The sequence below is a fragment of the Ochotona princeps genome, chromosome 11, assembly GCF_030435755.1.
Source record: "Ochotona princeps isolate mOchPri1 chromosome 11, mOchPri1.hap1, whole genome shotgun sequence".
Classification (NCBI taxonomy): Eukaryota; Metazoa; Chordata; class Mammalia; order Lagomorpha; family Ochotonidae; genus Ochotona; species Ochotona princeps.
In genome coordinates, this window is record NC_080842.1 from 7,227,770 (window position 1) to 7,244,007 (window position 16,238).

General features: G+C 44.2%; 1 protein-coding gene across 4 annotated transcripts in view; it reads right to left on the reverse strand.

Annotated features, from left to right (window-relative positions):
- Positions 1–16,238, reverse strand: part of KAT6A (lysine acetyltransferase 6A) — a 108,111-nt gene that overhangs the window by 15,873 nt on the left and 76,000 nt on the right. For all 4 annotated transcript variants that reach the window (XM_058669798.1, XM_058669797.1, XM_004592722.2 and 1 more), the window contains 4 exons: positions 10,901–11,016; positions 3,195–3,336; positions 1,784–1,945; positions 717–810 (listed from right to left, as the gene is read on the reverse strand). In XM_058669798.1, the coding sequence (XP_058525781.1) occupies positions 717–810; positions 1,784–1,945; positions 3,195–3,336; positions 10,901–11,016 (514 nt within the window). The remainder of the gene's footprint in view (positions 1–716; positions 811–1,783; positions 1,946–3,194; positions 3,337–10,900; positions 11,017–16,238) is intronic.

Here is a 16,238-nt window from a genome sequence, read left to right on the forward strand (position 1 = left end):
TAAAGCCAAGAACAGTGGGATTAATTGGTTAGACGAGAATTTAACTTGTTGAGAATCAAAATTGTTAGTCTGAACCATAATGTCTGCACATATTCCTTTAAATATTTTAATAATATTGGGGGGGGTGGGGGTAAGAGGCTTCCTTTCATAATTTTGTAATCATTCAAAAATTTATTGAAAACATTTAACTTTGTAAGCAAGATCATGGAAGAGCAAGAGAAACTGCAAATTCCACAATGAACTCATCATAACTTAGTTTTCACTTTTTGATTCAGATTGAATTATTTCCTGCATCATTCTCGAGATTTTTAAAGGTCTTGTCTGTTTCTGACCACTAGGTAGAACCTTCTACTCAAGAGATGCACACTTTAGGCAAGTGGGTAACAAAAATGGGCAGGTGCCACACTTCTTTAATATTATACTGTAAGCAGTTCCATAACATTTTTAGTATTATTGTTAGTATTACTGCTTAAAACTATATTCTAGAATAAGTGAGCAGATACAAATTAAAGGTATTTCCTATGGATCACACTGAACTACAGTTATCAGCTATTTAAAAATATTGTCTCTAATCCAAAGGACTTGTGGTTTTGAAATCCATACAGTTTTATGACAAGATAATAGCAGCTAATACATCAACTATGAATCTTTAACATCTTCACAGAAAGAGGTTGCACAGAAGTGCTGAGGAGACTGTATGTGAATAAAATCCTTACTGAAATCGATGAGAAACCTGCCATAGCCCTTGCGCTGGTATTGTGGGAGAATCATTATACAAGAGACGTTGTATTTCTGTTGGCAGTGCTTTTCCTGGTGGAGAAAGTAAGAGCCAAGTTTTAAAACAGTGTGGTAAAAACTGAATAGCAACGCTAATGATTAACAAACAAAACTACCAGCCAAACCACAGCCCAGTGCTTAGAGACCAGCAGTGCACACCAAAGAAAACAACACCCCGTGGGAGAAGAGAGCAGTGTGAAGTCACTACTGTTACCCACAAAGCAACAGTCCCAGGAGGGCAGGACACAGGACCCAATGGTCCCCTTTAGCCCTAGCTGCAACCCAGCAGGGGAGCCTGGGCTCTGCACCATCTGCAAAGCCAAAGCTGACGTCTAGGAACTGCCAAACTTCCTTCACTTCCTTTTTGCTGCTACATTGGGTATGAAAGCTCCTGAGTTGTGCCTAACATTCCACAACTGCCCTGAAGAATGAGTAGTTATACATGTTTATAAATTAATCAACATGTTCTAAATCATACTTAACGAAGTGGTCTACTTGAAGGACTCTTACGAAGTCCACCATTTACACATTTTCACATTTTATCATGGCTTGCTTATATAAACGTTTATTGATTTAGTGTGACTAGACATTTTTCTTCCCTAAGAGAATGAAGATTGAGAGAAAGTATTCTTTAACAGAAAATGGCTTCTTATTCTCACTTCCATGGCTAAAATTCAAACAGATACAATCCAAGCTGAGCAAGGGCTCTGAGATAATGACCATGTTTACTGCACAAGCCGTGTCTGTTTTCTCCACGGGAGTGCGAGCACCGTTAAAATTCTCCTGAGTATTGCCAACAGCCCACATTCCTAGGAGACTCATCCTGCACAGGGGTACTGGGCCCCTTCTAGCACACAATACTTTCCGAATGTTCCTTCTATCTTCCACCCCACCAGCTAGATGACACCTACAGAATACTGCATCCCGTAGTGTCTGACTCCAAACCAGGAGCCAAGGCTGCTTTAGATTTCACAGGCATAGAAACATTTCAAGCTGTTGTACTTACTTTAGAAAAGTAGCCAACAAGGTGGCAGCCCTTGACATCATTCTGTGTTAGTACATAAAAAAGAAATGGCTCCACATCGTAATAGAGTGTTTTGTGGTCAAGAAACAACTTTGCCAAGAGACACAGGTTTTGACAATAAATGGTACTCACGTTCCCATCAACCTAGAGGGAAAAGGGCAGAGAATGAAACAGTCTGCAGTGTCTCTTCAACCCAGAGAAAACCACATCCCTGACCAGCATCCGGGACATTCCCAGCCCGGTCCCAGGGCAGCTGGTAGCAGCACCCACAGAGGACAGCCAGACTCTCCAGCAACGTGGGCAGCTAGATGAGGGGTAGGGGTGGGGGACAATGGGGCTTAGAAATCCAGTTTTTTACTTTTATCAAGATTAACTGCAGGACCTCTTAGATGGCACCCTTCACTTGTCCAAAGTATTTGATTCAACCACAGACATGCATGTGAGCTCCTGATGCCCATCACCAGGTCTGCTCCCAACTGAAGTGACCTGAAGGAGTTCTGAGCACTGCCTGTGGTGATCTGCCAATGTGGCTCAGGGCAGCCTCTGGCTCCTGGCACCTTGTTGACAGGCTCATTCATTGGCACGCATGCCACTGGACATGCACTTAGCTGCCAAGACGCTGTCAGGCACACTGCTTTGTTAAATACAAACTAACATGCTTCAGCTGAGAAATCACCTGCTTTGGGGTATTCTGAAACAGCACTGTGCATCACATATTATTCATTTTCTCTCTTAAGAAGCGCCCAGGGCGCTTGGCTGATCCTATCAGAACAACACCTTGGGGAAGACCCAGACACTGAGAGCCTGAAAGGATCCTGTTCATCTCAAAGTCTATGACCGGGCACAGAACAAGTACCAAGTAACACCTGATGCTTGGATCACAGAACTCGGGAAATGAACAACTGCTACACACAGTAATACAGAATCCTAGCCATTGCCCAACTCATGCCAGCCACATGTTCAAAACTTAGTAATACCATCCCTGAGATGCTCACTCTTCATAGAAATCATGTCCCTTAAATGCTGGCTTTCATAGATTTTAAAATGCTCTACATACAAATACAAAATTTTTGGCATTTCACACACAAAAGAAGTTCTAATGAGCCTGCGCTTATATTCAAATGAAGTTATAACTCATTATAATGAATACATTTCCCTTTTTAGTCTCGTATAAAAGAGTAAGATATATTATAACTGATGTCTTTAATTCAATGAAATACGAAAGAACCATGGTCAAGCTGTGAATGTAGTACCACTCAGGCAGGCTAAATCCTGCTTCTCATTTGGCTAATAATTTACTCACTGCCTTAAAACAACAGTTTCTAGAAAATCAAGTATCACATTTAGATGCCACAAAATGTGGATAAAAGTAATGACCACAAAGCAACCTTACCTCAAAGACAGAAATATTGTTCTTGCGGTAAATCTCATTGGCAGGTGGATGGAACCAGCCACACTTCTTCATGTGCTGCTGCAGAATAGTTCTGCTTTTCATATATTTTAGACAGAATTCACACAGATACAATTTAGGCAGCCTGTGAAGAATGATTCAAAAAGGCAGGGCTTTATATGTTACAGGACTTCAAATTACTTGAACTATCATCTTTATTACCTCCATTAACCACAGCCTACACTCATATAGGTAACAGCATCCAACTAAGAAGTCAGCAGAGGGCAGGGGGTGGCACAGCACTCTTCCCTAAGTCTCCTGGGGTGACCTGGCAGGCGGGGAAATCTCATGTCCCCCCTTTTTTGAGATTCTCCAGCAAGCAGAAGAGAAAGCTGACGTTCAGAATACTGGAATAAGTGAAGATCTGAAGTAATTATTCTTTCTTCCTCCGTTTATTTTATTTGTTACTCATCTACTGATTCCAGAAAATATGTGCGAACATTGTGTTTCATGCCCTAGGTATAGGAAGGAACTTCAAAAAGTTTACAGAGAAATGGAACTAAAAGGTGAAGTTTATTTTGGTACAAATATTTATTTTTTAATTCTATGCATAGCTTTTTTATAATACACTCTGTAACCCAAGACTTTCCTAAAGTTTCCTTTTAAAGTGTCAAGTAAAATGAATGTATATATAGTATAAACCATGTTTTTTTACATATGAAATTGTGACACTGAACAAGTGTGGCCAGTCAGAACATACCTCCTCCTTTCTAACCCTGACACCCTGGCTCTCTCCTTCATCAAATGTCACCACATGAAACCTAAGTCAAGTGGTATTTCAATTAAGAAATGTTCAAATTACTTTGTATGTTACCAAATTGCTCCTTGTACTTATCCAATGGTGTTGCAGTAAAAACAGAACTTCTTAATTACACTGGCAATAAGGTAAATCATTAGGCCAGCTCCCAAGACAATGGAAGGAATACAACCTAAATTAAGCACTATGGCTTTGACTACGCTTCAGTCTGAAAAGGTCAATGCCCAGGCTCTTCTGGCCTGATGTGTTCCACCCATTCCCCATCCTATGTGCTCAGCAGAGCTGGCTTCCCTGTCTCCACAGCCCTCAAGCCCTCACAGCCAGTGAGTCATAAACGCCACGTGCAAGGGTGAGCATTCGTGGTGCAACAGATGAAGTCATTGTGCCACACACCCACATCCCATACCACAGCATGATTTCATACGCAGCAATCACTCCACATCCTCTCCCAGCTTCCTGCTAACGCACCTGGGAGGCAACAGACAATGGCTTAAGTGCTTGGACTCCTGCCACCCATGTAAGAGACCCGAATGGAGTCCGTGGCTCCCAGCTTCAGCATGGTTTGGTCCTGGCTATTGTGCTAAGTAAATCAGCATGCATACTCGCCCTCTCTCTCTGTCACGCCACCTTTTAAATAAAATTTTAATTGTATCATATTTCATTTTACCATCCAGTATTTTTGTATCTGTAGTTCTTCAAAAAGATTCATTTATTTTAGATTGAGGTAGAATAAAAGAATAACCTAACTAATTTAGGCTGTTATCAGTATAGGCAGTAACACTTAAAAACAAAGATTATCCTAGAGTTAAAGAAAATGGTATTTGCAAAATAAAAACGAAGAGTTTGCCTCATTAAAGTATGATGACCACAACAATGTTTCTTGGTTCCTGCTTTGGAAGCAGCTTTTGAAGCATAGTCATAGATGATGTGAAAACACCTTAGACCCCAGGAAGCCTGTTTCGAGGCACACTGAGTGCATGGTAAGGATCTCTGCTCCAGGAAAGCTGAACTTCTTTTCCCTCTTGGCAGGGAGGAGGTTGCAAACTCTGTCTTAACTTTTCGCAAATAACCTCACATCTTATTTTCTTTCTTTTTTTTTTTTTTAAAAGATTTATTTATTTTATTACAGCCAGATTTACACAGAGGAGGAGAGACAGAGAGGAAGATCTTCCATCCGATGATTCACTCCCCAAGTGAGCCGCAACGGGCCAATGTGTGCCGATCCAAAGCCGGGAACCAGGAACCACCCCCACCCCCGTCTCCCACGCGGGTGCAGGGTCCCAATGCATTGGGCCGTCCTCAACTGCTTTCCCAGGCCACAAGCAGGGAGCTAGATGGGAGCTGGATGGGAAGTGGAGCTGCCGGGATTAGAACCGGCGCCCATATGGGATCCCGGGGCATTCAAGGCGAGGACTTTAGCCGCTAGGCCACGCCGCCGGGCCCACATCTTATTTTCAAAATGTCATGTCAGGATACTGAAAGCTTCCAAGGAACTACTACGGTATATAAGACTTATTTATTTTTATTGGGAAGGCAGATCCACAGAGAGAAGGATAGAAACAGAAGGTCTTCCATCCACTGGTTCATTCTCCAAATGGCCACAATGGTCAGAGCTGAGCTAACCTGAAGCCAGGAGTCAGGACCAGGAGCCTCTTTCGGGTCTCCCAAGCAGGTGCAAGATCCCAAGGCTTTGGGCCATCCTCCACTGCTTTCCCAGGCCACAAGCAGAGAAATGAATCAGAAGTGGAACAACCAGGACATGAACCAGCAACCATATGCGATGCTGGCATCATTGGATAGAGGATTAACTCGTTGAGCCACGGCAGCAGCCCCAGTATATTTTGAACTGTCCAACACACCATATGGCTTTCCAAGCTCTCTAATATTAACTACATCAACATAACATGCTGTTACAGCATTAGTATGAAAATCACTCCAACAGGAAATACTGAATAAAGCAAATAAAAACTGGCACTGTAATTTTAGTCAGGAAGTGAGAGCCAACGGTATGAAAAAGAAACGAGTCCAGGACCAGTCATTTGTTTGGTCTGCACATGGCCCAAGATGTCCCATGGTTCAGGGGAAGACCAGTAGCACAAAGGGCTCTCTCCCTCTTGAATATCATGTGAATCACAGCAGGAAATGGCTCCATCGGTAAACATCATCTAGCACGGACACATGAACTAGGTTTCAAAAGTGACCCACAATTTTGAGACTGTCATTCTAGATACCTGGATTTTGAACACTTCTCCATAAAAGCAAGGTGGAAGGATGCCGTCCCACCCACAACTTACCTTTATTTACTTATACTAAATTTTCAATCGCTAATACTAATTTGTCAAATCATAAAGTTATGGAAGTAACACAACTTAAGCACAGCTTCACTCTGAGAGATAAGTATCATAATTGAATACTTCCTTTATGTGTGAATCTGAGCAATATTAATAAAATTCTATGCTTTTAATAACACTAAAAAGGAAATAAATCAAAGGAAAATAATGATGGGGCAGGATTTAGCACAGTGATTAATACGCCACTTAGAATGTGAGTATCCCAGATCAGACTGCCTAAGTCCCAGCTCCAGTTCCCAATTCTAAGTGCCAGGAGAGTGCATGAGGTCCCCGAGTTCCTGCCACCACATGGGAGACCTACCCAGAGTTAGAGGCTCCTGGCTTTGGCCTGACTCAGCCTCCGCCTTCGTGGGTTTTCAGGAGGGAGCTAGCACATGCAAACTCTAGTATCTCTTGCTGCCTTCCAAGTGAATAAAATTAATTAATCAAATAAACACAGTGATAGACTCCTAAGCGTTCCAAATTATGGCAAAGTACAACTTTAACAGTACCCAATCCAATTGTTTAAGGTCTCAGTACAGACACATGAAAATAAAGTACAAGTTACTTAGCTAAATTTAATCACGTCACAGCAGGCACATGCTCAAAGCATTTTGCACATGATTAATATACTTGTATATCAATTAAAAAGTAAAATGGGGCAGATGTTGTGTGCTGGCTGACCTGCTGCTTGAGATGCCCACATTCCACGTCAGGGTGCTGCCTGGTGTCAGAGCTGTGACCACTCTGCTTCCAATCCAGCTCAGCTCCCTCTCATGTGCTGGGAAAACAATATATGATGCTTCAAGTGCGTGAGCTTTGTCTGCCTCAAGGGAGACATGGCTGCAATTTCAGGCTCCTGGCTTCCACTGGATCCAGCCCTACTGCTGCAGCCATGTGGGGGATGAACTAAAAGATAGAAGACTGATGTCTCTCTCTGCCTTCCAAATAATAAGTCTTAATATTCAAACATCTACCATACTAATTACTTTTCTGAAAACATAATCAAAGAAAAAGTATAAGTTAGCTAAGATCAAAGGAAAGTTAAAAAAATTTAGTTTTAGCAATAACCAAATTGCTTAGAAAAATACTGAAAGTCTGAGAAAAATCACTGCCAAATATTTTTTAATTTCCTCTGAATAGCAAGATGAAGTCTTCTACACTTACTCTTAGCCAAAAGGCCAAGAAGCGATAAAATGAAGTCTTCTAATAATGATTTTAGAAAAACTAAACTGAATTTCATCAGATGAAAAGTAAAGAAGGCAATGCGATAAATCTGCTTTATTCAAAAAGCATCTTATGGAGAACATTTTAAAAATTTCTTACTTTGTGAGATTCACACCCAACAAGGTGTGGATTCTCAAGAAATCATCTGAGAAAACTTACAGAAAAGAAAAAAAAAATTTTTAAATCTATTTTTAGAGAGGTAAGAGAGCCAGGGAGACAGAAAGAGAGCTGCCTTCTGCTGGCTCACTCCCTAGATGAACGGAATGGCTAGCATCAGACCAGGTGCCATCAGGAGCCAGGAGCTTCATCCAGATCTCCCATAAGGGTGGTAGGGTCCCAAGGCCTTGGGCCATTCTCCACTGCTTTTCCCAGGCCATCAGCAGGGAGCTGAATTGGAATAGGAGCAATTAGGGCATGAATTAGCACCCGCACAGGATGCTGGCACTGGAGGCAGTGGTTTTAGGTAGTATGCCACAATGCTTGTCCCCGAAATGCTTCTACAGAAACAATACAAATAGCTGCAGTTTTCCTTTTGAACAAACATACAGAAAGAACACCAGGCTATAAGAAAAGCAGCATAGTTACAGGGGTGATCAATCCTGAGCCCCGGAGAATACTGCTGGTGGCGGGGAGTGCCATCAAAGCCCCTGTATTCTCAGGGTTCTGAGAGTCCTTGGCAGCTGGTAGCTGCGAGCGGCTCTGGTCAGCAGAGCCCAGGTGGAGCCTCCATACTCCACGCTGATCAGAAGCCAGTCAGATGCAGATGGACTCTCTCTCTGAGGAATTCCTGTAGTGCCTTCTGGATTTTGAGCCTTGCCCAAGGTAACAGCAAATTGTAATACAATTTCTTAAAAATTATTTTATCTTAATTATTTTGGAAATCACAGAGAGAAAGGGAGACAGAGAAGAGAATTTTTGTATCCACTGGTTCAGTTTCCAGATGGCTTCACTGGCCAGTCCTGGACACGACTAAAGTCAGGAACTTCATCTGTGTCTCCCACATGGGTGGCAGGGGTCCAAACACTTGGGCCATCCTGCACTGTTTTTCCCAAGCCATTAGCAGGGAGCTGGGTTGGAGGTAGAGCAGCCAGGACATGAACCAGGACCGAAAGGGAAAGCCTTTGGTCCCAGGTGATGACTTGACCTGCAAAGTCAGTTCCATAAAATTTAATGTAACAACAACAAAAATCATGCCAGGTGTTACTTGTATACGGCATGTGGTACAAGCCAGGGAGCTTCACGTGAACACACACGTGTGATGTGCAGCGGCACAAGCTGCAAGAGAAGCGGGCTGAGGACCTGGCTCTGCTGTTGCCGGCAGTCATTTGAATTACCCCAGGACCAACCCACCCAGAGGAAATGACAGCTGCGGCTATTTCCTTTAATTCCCTCTCATCCATCTTACTGACTAGTCAGAGGTTTGGTTTTTTCCCAGTAACTGGGAAGAGAGCTCCATTAGGAGGATAAGCAAACCTGACCAAGGGACGAGATTACAAACTATGCACCAAGTCAAGTCATAGAGAGCATCAAGAAGCACAGGAAATGTCCCCAAGGGAACATGAAGGGGTGTGCCGTGAGCAGCTGGGCTTCAGTGCAAATGGAGGCATGCCCTGCCTTCTCTGACATACCGAAATACAGCAGCACTCCATCAATACAACCCAACCTCCTCATAACACAGATGAACTGATGCTTCAGGCCACACCACTGGGAAGACACGTGGTGGTTTGCAAGTGAGTCAGGTGAGGGCTAACTGACCCCCCCAGGACACGGCTCTCAACTGCTGCTTCCTCAGAGTGGCCACACTTGGTCCTGAAGTGTGGCTTTTTGATGGCTGTGACTTGCTCACTGAGGTCAGAGTTTGTTAATAGCATTCTTGCTCCCATTTTTCTACGTCTGCTGAATACTTGCAAGCAAGGTTTGCAGGTTGCTCCACTGAAACAAGACCCTTAATAGCTGTACCGACCTGTGCCACACTCAAATGCTAGATCCCTAACTTTGCCCCATCTAGGAACAGGCCATGTTGTTCAGCAGGTAAAAGCTACTGGATGAATGCTCTTAGCATTCATGTGAGCGTGTGCTCACTGCCCGCAGCGCCGTGATTAGGATTTGGTCCAATATCTGCTAGGTGGGACACTGAGGCATGAATTGCTTAGACTAACAGGTCCACCATATTTCAAATCACAAACCAGCACATGCGTTTTTAACACATCTCATTTCCCCTCTTCTGTCAATGAGCCAACATTACTAAGCACCAGCTTCTAAGTGCTGCACATGCTTGAACTCCTCTGATGTGCACAATGACCTGCGAGTCCATTACCCCTTCAGTACAGAGAGCCGAGCACAGCTAGCTGAACAGCTTCTCAGCTTACATAGTTTACAATGTCAGAGCTGAGCCAACAGCCCATTGGGCTCCACTAAGCATGTTTTCTCATCTCCAAAATCCTGGTGAAAGCTGATTTTTTTTTTTTAAATCTGGAAGCCTAACTTTTTTATATATAACACTACATCATTGTCCAATTATCTCTGGGAAAATGAACCATTAACTAAGTTTGTTCAATTAATTTATACAAAAAGTTATTCACAAGTGAAATTTTATATTTACTTGCAGTTATACATAAGATGCTATCATTTCTTTATAAAAATTTTACTGTAAGAACTGAAGGTAAATTTCTCTTAAAAAGTATTGTGTACTGGGACCATGCTTAGCAAGCTAAGCCTATGCCTGCAGTACCAGTATCCCACCTAGGCGTTGGTTCCTGTCCTGGATGCTCCACTTCTGACCCAGCTCCCTGCAAATGGCCTGGGAAAGCATTGGAGGATGGCCAAAGTCCCTGGACTCCTGCACCTACGCGAGAGATCTGTAAGAACACCGTGGCTACTGTCTGCCCAGTTCCAGGCCATTTGGGCAGTGAACCAGTGGATGGGAGGCCTTCTGATGGCCCAAGTGAACCAGTGGATGGAAGACTGTTTTGTCTTAGTCTCTCCTCTCTGAACCTTTGCCTTTCAGATAAACAAAAAACAAAACAAAACAAAACAAAACAAGGCAGATGAAGTATCTCAAAGCTTTTCATTCTGACCAAGTGTAAGGATTCTGATGTTAGGATTCTGAAAACCCGTTAGGATTCTGAAAGCAGCAGCTTTCAGACAGGTTAGAGAAATGTAGCAATCTAAAGCCAAGGGGGATGGCACACTGCGTGGCTCCTGGCATGCAACTAGTGTGAACATCAACAAACCTCAGCTTCCTCAAAGGTAAGATGCACTAGACAAAACCAGCTTGAAGATCCTAGAGTTCTACAAACCTAAAAGCAGGAGGCAGAGGGCCTCTCCGAACATACCTGGAGTATTCTTGAGGATATGGGGAGGAGTACCACGTGTGGATCTCATACTTCCCAAATTCAATGACTGAGGGACAGCGGACTTGTGGATCAGGGGGGCCAGTCACTCCAACTTTCTGCGTAGTCAAGAGACACATTACAAAAGTTAGCTACGTTACATTCACTAAGACAGTCATCAAAAAAAAAAAATCTCAACCTTTATATTGCCTTTTCAAGATTCCACCGGGGGGGGGGGGAGGGTGGGAACGGCCAGAAAACTCACTAGTTTTACAATATGTTGTATTATTCTTTAAGCAGAGTACCTATGCAAAAAACAAAAATGCCAGTATATCTTTCAGAGCCAAATGCAGCTGTTGGCACTGCATCTTCTACATTTAGTAACACTGAGAATATTCTCTAAGGACTTACTTATTAAGGAGAACCTGCTGGCATTTGGGAATGTAAGTAGAGATGCCTCTTTACAAAAAGAAGGGGGGAGTGCTGCCATGTGCCAAGGTCAGGACACACACTGCAGGAGCTGCCAACAATGAACACGACCTGGGAGCAAGGAAGCCCACGTGCAGAGGAAGGCTCCTGGGGCAGGAGCAGAATCACAACAGCCTGATAAGACAAACACCCTAAGGTCTTCGCTTGCTGCACAGCTACCTAACACACCCTTCATTAGCAGCTCTGCCCAGGCCTGACCAAAGGAACACCACTGTTACACACAGATGATCCCGGGTTTTCTCCCTTGTGTTTAACATACAAACCACCTCTCTGCCCCCACAATGTGACTATGCCCACACCAACCACAAACAGAGCAACTTCACAAGCCTGTTCAACTATCCTGACCTCCACACCAGCAATTCACATATAAGCCACCACTGAAGACAACAGAGACTAGGTTCTACAATCTGCTCTGCCTCCAATCTAGCAACAGATCCATACATGTATGTGTGTACCACACATGTTCTTAAAAACACTAAAACAACTGTTAGAACTCCGCGTGATCAAACCACCACCAGGGGCAGGCCTTCAGTGCAGCAGCAAACAGTATGCAGGATGCCCACATTCCAGCACTGACACAGCTGAGCGCCACTCCCCTCAACTCCAGCTTCATGCTAACACACATCCAGAAGGCAGGCGGGGATGGCTCAAGGAGCTGGGTCCCAGCCTGCAGCCACTACAGGCATCTGCAGAATGGATGGGAGCTTTTTCTTTGTGTTTACAAACAAAACAGGGGCTGGCATGGTGGGATATCAGGCGGATCCTCCACTGGCATCCCATAATGGGCACCATTTCTAGTCCTGGCTGCTCTGTTTCTCATCCAACTCCCTGCTGCTGACCCAGGAGAACAGTGGAGACAGCTTAAATGTGTGGACCTCTGCACCCACGTGGGAGATCTGGAAGAAGCTCCTAGCACCCAGCTCTGGACTGGCCCAGCTGTGCTGTTGCTCTCATTTGGGGAATAAACCAGTGGACAGAAAACCTCCCTCTGTCTGTCTGTCTGTCTGTCTGTCTCTCTCTCTGCTTCCTCCTTTCTTTTTCAAGTAAAATAAGTAAATCTTTCAAAAGAAAACAAACAACAGAAAAACCCCAGCCAGACAACCAACCAACCAACCAACCACCACCAACAATGACAACAAAACAGGAAAAAAAGAATAGCCAAAAGTACGCTTCAATTTTATGCTTTGGGGATCACTACAAGATGACACAGAAAGTCCCCTGTCAGAGGATGTAACACATGTAACCAAATTCAAAGGGGCCAAGACTGGTGTAGCAAGGAAAGCTGCCGACTACAATACTGGCATTCCACACAGCACAGTTCAAGTCTTGGCTGCTCCACTTCCAATTCAGAAGCTCCCTGCTTGTGGCCTGGGAAAGCAGTGGAATAAATCCCAGATTCTTGGGCCATGTGGAACACCCGGGTGGAGTTCCACCATCCTGGCTGCAGCCTGGTCAAGCCCCAGGCATTGTGGCTATTTGGGGATTAAATGAACAGATGGAAGGTATCTCTTGATCTGCCTTTCCCCTCTCTCTTTTCGAACATTGCTTTCAAATAAGTAAATCCACTAAAAATAATAATAAAATGAAAAAATTCTCTGACCTTGGCTCAGAGAAAGAAACCCCTTCCTCGGTAGGCATTTGAAAGCAGCCCTGTCTCTCTAGCCCCCCTCTTCATAAAAGGCCCAAGTACTCATCTTGGGCTGCAGCTGGAAAACAGCCAAGTGAAACCCAAGCTCTTCCTTAGTCACCCCAAAACAAAAGACAAACCCTCTGTTAGTTGGACAATTGTGTTCTTCCACTAACAAATCCTGGGTGTCTCTAAGTGCAAAAGTAACACAGAAACACCTAAGAAAGAGTTAAAACAGACCAACATTAAGTTTGTAAAAGGATTTCTATAATAGGCTGTTCTTAGAAACTATATTCCAGAATCAACTATTCTACCAACTCACAAAGCAGTACCATTTTAATAGTTCAAAATAACCTAAAAGAAAATATCAAAAAAACCAAACACCAGAAACCAACTTTAAGCTCCCAAGGCAAGGATCAAACTGGGGGTGCCGAGGCTGGGCTCTACCTGTTGCTTGAGAGCCTTCCCATCGAGTGCCCGCTGCTCTTCCAGGCGGATACCCGACGTGAAAGAGGATATCCAGTTCCAGTACAATTGTTTGCACATGGCTGTACCCAGCACAGCCTGTCTAAAACTAGCCTCGCCTGCCCTCTGCCCCAGCCTCCCCTCCCCTTTGCACTGCACAGCCTTCCCCAGTGAATGCCTGCCTCTGTAAGCCTCCAGAGCGAGGGTGTGGTTGCTGCTGTTGCCTCAGGTTTGCGCGTTCAGGGAGGGAGCAACCATGGAATCCCAGCCACTCATTAACCCGGCCCCTGCTAAATTCAAATCCCAAGGGTGCCTTTGTGAGGTCATTTTATTTCATAATTTCAGTCAAAATACACTCTGATTAAGCATCTGACTTTCCAAAGCAGTAGCTGCCTATAATCAAGAGCGTGTGTGTGTGTGCACGCGCGCATGTGTGTAAGGTTTTAATTCCAGTCCTGCCCGTGCACATCCTCATTCTCATCTGAATATGCCAGATTCTTAAGAGGGCGACACACACATTGAGCCAGAGTTGATTTGCTGGCATATGATAACTAAAGAGGGCACTACATATGTTAGTAACTGGGCTAAACCAAAAGGACACTAACTGCACCTGCTTCTAGATAAGGAAACCTTGTTACCAGAGGCTTAAAAGAAATGATCACTGCCGTCCACAGGAACAGCTTAAATTTAACTTCTAATACACAGAGGCTGCAGCCCCAAGACTGGATCTGGTGAAAACACGGAAACACCACGCACAGAAGCCCAGCTCCTGTTCTCCTCCCCTTCTCTGCCACAGCTCCCTGTCTTCCCTCCCTGTTCCTGTGGGAGAATGTCACCTGAGAGTTGACAGCCAAGGGCAGGGCTGTTCCCTTCCTACCAGGGTGAGGATAAGAGGGGCCCTGCCAGTATTTGAACATGCTCCCTGGTAAGCCATTTCCCTGATCAGGGACTTAGGTGCGTGATGAAAGAGGTATGTAAGAATGGGTTCACAAGCTCCAAAGTGGACAGAGCGAGACCTTATGGAATACAGAGAACATGTGTTTGTGAAGCACCTGCTGCGCTGCCATCCAGCTCTCTGAGTAGAAACTGCACCATTTTACTGATGGAAAAACAAAGCTTGGTGAGTATTACAGGGCACATGGCAAGCCACCATTCAGTACACTCCCATCTTGTATCAGAGAGCCAGCTTAAGTCCCAGCTCCTCTGCTTCAGAGCTGGCTTTCTGATAAAGTGCCTGTCCTGGCTTCAACCTGGCCTAACCTAGCTGCTGTGTGCTTTGCGGAAGTGAACCAACAGAGGCAAGATTTCTCTCTCTCCTTCTCTCAACCCCTGTCACTCTATCTTTCACAAATAAATAAAAGAAAAAAATAAAAAAACAAAAACCAGAGAATCCACCAAGGCTTGGAGATGTTAAGACGCAAAACATCAGGGTAGGAAAAGAGGAATAATAAGAGTGAAGCCTGAAGACAGCAAAGAACAGGTAGGGGGCAGAAAGAAGGGACATGCAGCCCTCACCTATTGTTCTAAATCCCAAAACTTTGAGCACACTTTTTTAAAAAAAATTTGGAACGCTGTTTTACCCCCTCCCCAGCCAAAAAAAGTTACAAATTGACAAACTCTTATCCAAAATCTCTGGAGTACACATGTTTTAGAATTCTCAATCTTTCTCATGTTGTAAAGTGTTGCAGCACTGTAGTACACACAAGTATAGGACTAGGTCAACAGCCCCAACAGGACTGGCAGGATGACTCCACACTCAGAAACATGAATATTCACACTAACTGGGCTAAGAGGAGAATGTAACTATGGTGAGATAGTACATTGCCAACAACTAAATTTAGGTAGAGATATTACTGATAGAACCCTACAATTTTTTTCATTCTCCCAGAAAGGTACATGAATGATCAAGAAGCACATGAGAAGATGCTCACTATCACTGATTAGGGAACCACAAAGGAGACCAGTGAGGCGTTTACTATTTCACCAGCAAGGGACAGTTACTAGCTTAAGGCACAAATGTTTCCTTCACTCCCACCTTGTCCCACCTCTAAGCAAAACACCAGGAAACAACAGTGTTGGTAACACATGGAGAAACCAGAATCCTCATCCCACTGGTGGGGATGTAAAATGGTACAGTCACTTGGAGGGTTCTCAAAAAATTAAACAAAATTAGCACATGATCCAGCAACTCCATTTCCAGGTATATTCCCCAGGGACAGAAAAGCAGGCAAACAGTTTATTGCACACAAATGTTCACAACACATATTGACAAGCACTGAAGGTGAAAACAAGCTCCATGCCCACAGGTAGCTGAGTGAGAGGTGGAATGGGTCTATACACACAGGGTGGCCCTAGGCGACCTAAGGAGGGAGCCAGCACGTGCAGGAAGACACAAAAGACAGACATTGTCAGTAACTAGAGTGGATACATTATTAAAGGCAGGTAACATAGAAGGTGGTTGCCAGGCTCTGGAGTTGGTGGTAGGGAGGCAGGAGAAGTAGTTGCTCTTGGGTACAGTTAGTGTTCACAAAACGAAGAAGGTGGTGGTGGCCAGACGGCAACGTGAAATGCAATGCCACTGACCTATCCATTTACAAATGCTCAGAGTCCAAGTCCTATGGAGGCTTAGAAGATGACAAAGCCCAGCTTTCCGCCCCTTGCCTATCATTTCATCTGGCTCTTCCCTGCCCAATGCCAACTGCACCAACTTCCTCATAGCTGTATTTCCTTTGCCATGCAAAGCACAGATCCTCCTCTGTA